General features: G+C 30.3%; 1 protein-coding gene across 4 annotated transcripts; it reads left to right on the forward strand.

The window, feature by feature from the left end:
• The first annotated feature begins 2538 nt into the window (after window positions 1–2538).
• On the forward strand, window positions 2539–7239 carry LOC126673940 (DUF724 domain-containing protein 2-like). 4 transcript variants are annotated; one of them, XM_050368272.1, is made up of 7 exons: window positions 2540–3165; window positions 3717–4133; window positions 4692–5135; window positions 5280–5367; window positions 5603–5665; window positions 6164–6253; window positions 6422–7239. In XM_050368272.1, the coding sequence occupies exons 1-7, from the start codon at window positions 2647–2649 to the stop codon at window positions 7072–7074; spliced, it is 2274 nt and encodes a 757-aa protein (XP_050224229.1). In that variant the 5' UTR covers window positions 2540–2646; the 3' UTR covers window positions 7075–7239. The 4 variants fall into 4 exon arrangements, with proteins under 4 accessions (XP_050224231.1, XP_050224229.1, XP_050224230.1 ...); XM_050368273.1 differs by having other exon boundaries at window positions 3717–4118; XM_050368274.1 differs by lacking the exon at window positions 6164–6253 and having other exon boundaries at window positions 2539–3165.
• The last annotated feature ends 281 nt before the right edge of the window (window positions 7240–7520 follow it).

A 7520-nucleotide genomic window follows, 5' to 3' on the forward strand; every position in this document is an offset into this window, starting at 1 on the left:
CTAGCAAAATGGCCAAGCGTTGCTTTGACTTCTATTAAATACGTTGATTTTTCAAGTTAATATTTCCTCTGTTTTAGTAGAGTTGTCGACGCTTTCCGACTAATAAATACGCTGAAAGAAAACAATTTTTTATCAGAAAAAAACTCTTAACTTCTTATTTATCTATTTTTTATTTTTAATTTACGAAAAATTATAGCTTGATATTTATATCTTTCTCCTCACGTGTTTATCTTGACAGTTTTTTTATTTCTTGCATTTCTTTTTTAAAAAAGTTTGTTTGATAAATATATTTTAACATCCTTTAAAATATCTATCATTTATATTTCAGTATTATTTGCAATATAAAATAGGGATAATTCTATATAAAATCAACACATTTACACATTTTTTCATTTTAAAAATGATGATTTTATATGAAATTAACCCTATAAAATAACATATATTTTGTACAATTTTCATGTAACATTTAATTTTAAGCGAACATTAACAATGTTGTAATTTATATGCAAAATTTAATTTTATTAGTGAACTTAATAATATACATTTTTATTTAGATTATTTCTTTTATAAAAAATTATATGACTTTTATTATTCATAAATTTTAGTATTAATTTAATTGGTGTTTGCCAACTCATCACTTAATTTTAAAAAATTTGACATCTATTTTAATTAAATATTATTTATAACACATATTATATCCAACATACTTTATTCAATTAAGTCAAAAACCAATTAAAATATTAAAATAAAAACGTTATCTTTTTCAACTGAAAATATTAAATTGTTAATTTTTTTAATTTTCTTTATTAAATTAACTTTGTTATTCTTAACATATCAACAACAATTTGTAAACTCCTTAGTATTTTTTATTTTTTTTATATTAATATTATTGTTTTTTTAATTATATATATATATATATATATTTAACTAATACTAATAAATTAACAATTTCAACATTTAATTTTATTTATTAAAAAAAATCAAGTGATTGAAGTTAACAAACAAAATATTAAATTTAGCACTTAAAATATCAACATTTATTATATTCGACATTTTGATTCCAATACTTATGCTTACTTAATTTTTTAGTTGTATAGAACATCTAACCTCAATATTTATCTAGCTCTCTATATTTTTAAATCATTTTAACCACTTAAAATTTAAGTTCAACATTTTAAACACTTAAACTTATTTATTTAGCTACATTTAGTATGGGGGTGTATGTACTCTATTTTATTAACATATTTAATTAGTAAATTATTAAAGAAAAATATTTAAAAAATACAATAAAAATATAAAAATTATCAAAACATTATCAAAATTATAAAATATTTGCTTGAAATTACTGTATAAATAAACTATTTTAAGTGAGAGAAAATATTATTAAATTAATTGATTATATGAAAATAATTAAAATATTTAAAATTCATTGATAATATAAAAAATATTATTTCATATATATTACAAATTGGTAATATTACATAAAATTATGACTAAAATATTATAAAATTAATAGATTTTCATTTATTAAATATACAATTTCAAATAAATATAATTATTTTCCTAAAATTTTACAAACAGTCTAATTAAATTCATTATAAAATAATTTTAAAATATTATTTACACACAAATTTTTTATGTGATTATAGATATATAAATGTTAGCTTTACGTATTTTGAAAAATATAATCTTAAATAAATATAATTGAGACTTAAAATATTTTTGTTATTAAAAAAATTAAAACATTGTTTTTAAATAAAAGCCTTGAAAGGGTGAGAGGGATTTCCTTAAAAATTATAATGAAATGGCACCGTTTGGATTGAGGGTTTTTAAAATCTATAGATTTTAACAAAATCGATGGATTCTAAATCAATGGAATTTAAATCCATAGATTTTAAAATTCCATCGTTTGCATTGAAAATAAAATCAATGGTTTTTAACATTATTTATGGAAAAAAATAAATAGTATAACAATCCATCATTCATAAAAAAATAGTGGATTTGGACTTTCCCACCTAGTAGGTGGGAAATCAAAACCCTCAAAAATGATGGATTGTAAAAAATGAGGGAATTTATAAATCTATAAATTTTATTAAATTTTTTTTGAGGCAAATGATGGATTTTGTCCAAATCCATTGATTGTTTAAAATCCATCATTTAGAATCCATCAATCCAAACGGTGCCAAAATGTGTTTTTGTAATTAAAAACAACAGTTAAAAATTAGAAATAAAAATTAAAGATCATAAAAATATTTTATAATCTTTATTAGATCCAAATGAGATATATATAGAATAGAAATTTCAATTTTTATATCTGGTCAGTGCCAAGTGTCCACATGATAGTATGCAAATGCCTTTAGCTTTTTCTTTATCTTTAAGAGCGTGATGTCATTTATCTAGAGATATGTGTACCATTGTTGTTTTGTTCAAATTGTTGTTTTACTCAAGATAGTCCATTATCCGTTTTATGCATTGTAATTACATAAACATTGCCGTTTCAGTCATTAACTATGTCGTTGATAACTTATGTCGTTTGATTCTTAGGTTTAATGTATAGTATAATAATTCATTTCCTGCTCACTGCTCTCTGTTCAAACTTCAAAGCAAAAAAAAGTAAAGAAAATTTCCGGTAGAGTTGAACCGGCAATGGAGAGTAGAACCAACAGCAAAGACAAAACAATATACCATAAAAAGGTTGACAACAAGTTTAACAAAGGTGATGTAGTTGAAGTCAGCAGTGACGATGAGGGTTTTAGAGGCGCATGGTACGTTGCTACAGTTCTTAAACCAGCCTCTGCTTCAAGAAACTCAAGCAGTTATCCCATAAGAAAAACCAGGGCTTTGGTTGAGTACCAAAATCTACTCTCTGATGCAGATCACAGCAAGCCATTGACAGAGTCTATTGAACTTTCTTATATTAGGCCTTTGCCTCCGGTTCCTGATGATGATCAGTCGTATGAGACGCATGATGTTGTGGACGCATTTCACCGGGATGGGTGGTGGAAAGGGGTGGTGTCCAAAGTTTTTGAGGGTACTGAGAGTAGTGAAAAGAAGTACGCTGTTGTTTTTATAGACCCACTTGAACAAGTTGAGTTCTTGTCTAAAGATTTGAGGTTTCATTTTGAGTGGACTAATGAGACCTGGGTTAAATCCCCACCACAAAAGGTACATTTTTGTTTCTTTTTTCATTTTGGGTTTGCTTGTATTGTATCTTAGGGGCTGTTATTCCGAATTATTTAGCTTTAATCTTAATATTCAGCGCTCTTTAGTTATTTGAGTATCTTTTGAAGCAAATGATTGTTCATGTTGGCCTTTGTTGATTAATCTTAACCTTAGGCACTTATCCATGAAATATTCACTTGTTGTTAATTGTTGTCTGCAACATAGTTGCTATGTGGTTGCATCATGTTCAAGACAATTTCAAACCTGATATTTTCGGTTTTCATATTGTCCAAGCACGAATAAGCAGATATAGAACAAACTGGTTCCACTTTCTGCAAAAAAAATGTTTCGGTAGCTGAGTAGTGCTGTACTTGTTGTTTTTGAAGCACTTGTCATTTTTTGATAACTCAAATCCTTTAGTGCTTTCGTTGTCTTGATAACGGGTGGTGTTATTTTGTTTTTGAAGCGCTACTCATTTATTGATGACACAAATTCTTTAGTAGCTTTCAGTTTCTTGATGTACAATACTGATTTGGTTAACTGATATGCCAAAGAGAATGGAAGGGTTGAAGTTTAGCAAGGGAATGGCCGTAGAGGTGAATTTTGACAAAACAAAATTCCAAGCTGCGTGGTTCCCAGCAACTATTCTTGAAGAAACTGGCTTCAACTCTTTCTTGGTAAAATGTGACCACTCAAGAAACAATGGCAAGAATGACCATATGGAAGAGACTGTTGATTCCTTCCACATTCGCCCTCCCCATCCTAAGTTGGATATTGCAACTTATGAAGTCTTGCAAGCAGTAGATGCTTTTGTTGATTCAAGTTGGAGGGATGCTCGCATAACCAGAACTCTTATAGATGGAAGGTACAATGTTGTGCTAAAGCATACAAATAAGGAACTGGAGCTAAGACATTCTGAAATTAGGCCGCACCTACACTTGGAAAATGGCTCATGGGTTAGTTTTAGCAGGGTATTGTATCCTCCTCCTAATTATCTTTCACATTCTATGTAAGACTGATTGTTGCTTAATTTCTTACTTCTATTCGAAGACACGTGTTGTGATAATTGCAGGCTTACATATATGTTCATATTCATACGCATATATCTTTTGTTCCATAACTGGCATTATTATTGTTTTTGTGGCACGGATTAATTAAAATTTCAAGAGTAGATTGACCTAACTAAGTGACTGTAAGATTGTTTATTTTGTTGTTTCGTGACTATCAACATATGTGTGTCTACAGAGGGTTAAAAACCACTATGTTACTTTTTTTTTTGTTAAGAACTTGAATTCAAATCAGTATCATCATATATAATTGAGATGCCACCTTCTGTGAACACTCTTTGGGTTGAAGAGATGCATGAGTAGATTGAGAAATTATTTGCTGATGTTTTCATTACAGCATGGCATTTACTCTCTTTCAGTTGCTACATTTATATAAGTAGTTATTCATTTAGGTTCCTTCAGCAGAATAACATGTAGACTACTGAAGTACTTACTAGTTACTAACTTATATAGCTGTTTCAGGATATATCAATTGGCGTACAAGCTGAAGAACAATCAACGGATGCTGACAGTAATGCAAGAGACCCTGACATGGCTGTGAATGTTGAGAGTTCAAGCGGAAGTGATACTTTGAAATCTATTCGTAGAAAATTTAGAGAGAAATTGCCTATCAAAAGGTCAAGGAAGAAATCATTGGAGCATTCAACGGATTGTGTTTCAAAATCACCTAGTAAGAAAACAAAGAAGAATTTACCTGAGAGTGAAGATGCACTTCCATGCCTTGCCAAGGAGTTGAACAATGAAAATTCAGTCAAACCCTTACTTTTCCAAGCTTGCCATCTAGAGTTGACGCCAATGCAGACAACAAATCAAAAATTACAAGTCTCTGGTGGTGTACTAACCAAATGCTCAACCATTAATTTGGTTGGCAATCCGCCTTCTTCTGGATCTGACAGTTCTTCCAGGGTAAAGAATACACCATCTGCTTTTATCAATATGTGAATTTTTCCTCAAGAATTGCATTATATTTTTCCATCTAATGCCATTTGTTCATTTTTATTTATTTCATCTTCATGATGTATGTTTAAATGCTTTTTCTTACTAACACAGCATGTTAATATCCAAGATGTTGGATCAGAGAATGAAGCTGCAGGCTCCTTACAGAAAAGTGAAAGACAGATGGATTCTCAAGCTACAGGTAAACACCTTCGCTTGTTTAGCTGCTATATGATAGATCCTCTTGTTTTAGCACTCATTCAATTTCGATCTATTCGATACAATTTTTCCTCTTTAGTAAGTATTTAATGTCATAAAGGGGTATCAAGTAAAATTATACTTTAGTTGTAGTTTTATTTTAGATAATGTGTATAGAAAATCTTGTTAATTAGATTGAGATAGAGGAAGTAATATCAAATCAAAGCAAATGTTTGCAGGTAGAGAGGACGAGAATAATGAAAACTCTGCTGAAATCCTTGTAGATGGGCATCATAAAGAAGGTACAGTATATTATTCCCTTAATAATGCTGTTAGATTTATGTGGAGAAATTAATGTACTTTATTCCCTGTCGATGAAAAGCATAATGTAGCCGGAGATGATTATAGTGAATTGCCCTGAAAGATTGTGCAACTATAGAGATTAAATCTTCTAGAGTAATCGGTATAGCACTTGCAGGTATAGGTTGAATAATTGATACTCCTTTGCTTTGTGAACTCAACAAAAATTAATGCGTAAAAAAGAACATCTACACGGAATAGTGAGGTAAATTAATTAGAAATAAGATGTAGAATATGCAACCTGAATTAAGTTTAGTAGTTTAAGAACCTGACTATTTGTTTCATGGATAAATATTTGTATATACACTTGATCATTACCAATGTATAAGTACGTAGAAATGAGACAAGTCTTTTAATTTGATGAGACTTTAAGCTTTATCCTTTCATTTGGTCAGTATTGTCTTGATGCTAACACTTTCTTGAATCTGTATAATTCCAAGATGTTCCGGTCACGACGTCACCCACGAATTCTTTGGAGAATCACATCGAAAATGATGTTAATTTGGTCGCTGCAAGAAAATTCTGTAATGGTAAAGCTCTATCAGCAAAAGAAGTTTCTATTTACCGAACTGAATGCTTTATGCAAATCTATTTTAGCAGAAAACTTAGGTGCACTGTCCATTTTTTGTTGACTGAAATACAAGATTTGCTGCGATATCCTTTATGTTGACTGATTTGATTGAATGGTCACTATCCAGGTAATGGAGAAGGTGAATCTGAAAATGTCAAGCGATCTTCGTTGATAAATGTTTCAGGAACCACTGAGCTCGTGGAGAGTCCAGCATTGCCTTTTATTAAGAGCTCATCTTTTTGGGAAAACATCGAGTCGTTGGAAATTTTCCAAATCTTGCCACAAAAACCACATTTTGGTCCTTTGCAAGAATATAAAGAGGCAATCCGTGAAGGATTTGCTATTGGTTATATGGCGACTTTCTCTAATTTAATCGAGAAAACATCCAAGTTGCGAGCTGACAGCTCCAGAGAAGAAATTGACAGCTATTTAGAAACGGTTGCTGATCTGAAAAGGTTTGGATTTGACGTGAAGGCGCCGGTCGACCGCCTTCAAAAATTGTTGTCAATCAAAGATAGGTGCGAACAACTTAAGGATGAGTCGAAGAATGTTCACATTCAGATGACAGAATGCAAACATGAAAAGACACAATTAGAAGAAGAAATTGTTACAACGGAGCTGTTGATATCGGACTTGGAAGAAGTACGGGCAATGAAAGTGTCGATGAAGGTGATGCAAGAGTATAAACTGGTTGCTTTACGAGCTGATGCTAATGTTATCAATGAAGGCATTGCGAAAATGAAGCATGAATTTGAAAGCCAAGCTGCTGCATCTTGGTAATTTGATTAACTCAGTGATTTTGGCTAGATTAACTTCAGAATTAGATGCAAATATTAATGCTTAAAAGCTAGTAACTTATTTGAGTTTTGTATATACAGTCGTCTGAAAATCAAAATGTAATCAAAACATGTTACTTTCTAATTCAACCCGATCTTTTAGGGGCTATCTAATTGTTGTATTAACTAAAATTTAATTTTATCACTGATGGGGGTGAGTATTTGGTTGGTTTGGTTGAAACTATACTGAAATTCCTAAACAGGCCAAACTGAAACCGTCGAACTGAACTAATAACCGATTTTTTAAATAATATTGCTCGGTTAGGTTGACAAAAATACAAAGAAGAATTTAAAACAAAATTCAAATATTTGATTATTTGTTAGGTTCAGTTAAGCTTGATTTTCTAATGTCAAATCCAAAATCGAACCAACTTCAGTTTTAAATGAATT

This window comes from Mercurialis annua, linkage group LG3 (genome assembly GCF_937616625.2).
Source record: "Mercurialis annua linkage group LG3, ddMerAnnu1.2, whole genome shotgun sequence".
Lineage (NCBI taxonomy): Eukaryota > Viridiplantae > Streptophyta > Magnoliopsida > Malpighiales > Euphorbiaceae > Mercurialis > Mercurialis annua.

Coding starts and splice junctions, on each gene's coding strand:
- LOC126673940 (XM_050368272.1), top strand. CDS start 2,647: ATGGAGAGTAGAACCAACAGCAAAGACAAAACAATATACCATAAAAAG. Junction 4,134..4,691: donor CATGGGTTAGTTTTAGCAGG/GTATTGTATCCT, acceptor TAGCTGTTTCAG/GATATATCAATTGGCGTACA. Junction 6,254..6,421: donor TGCAAGAAAATTCTGTAATG/GTAAAGCTCTAT, acceptor GTCACTATCCAG/GTAATGGAGAAGGTGAATCT.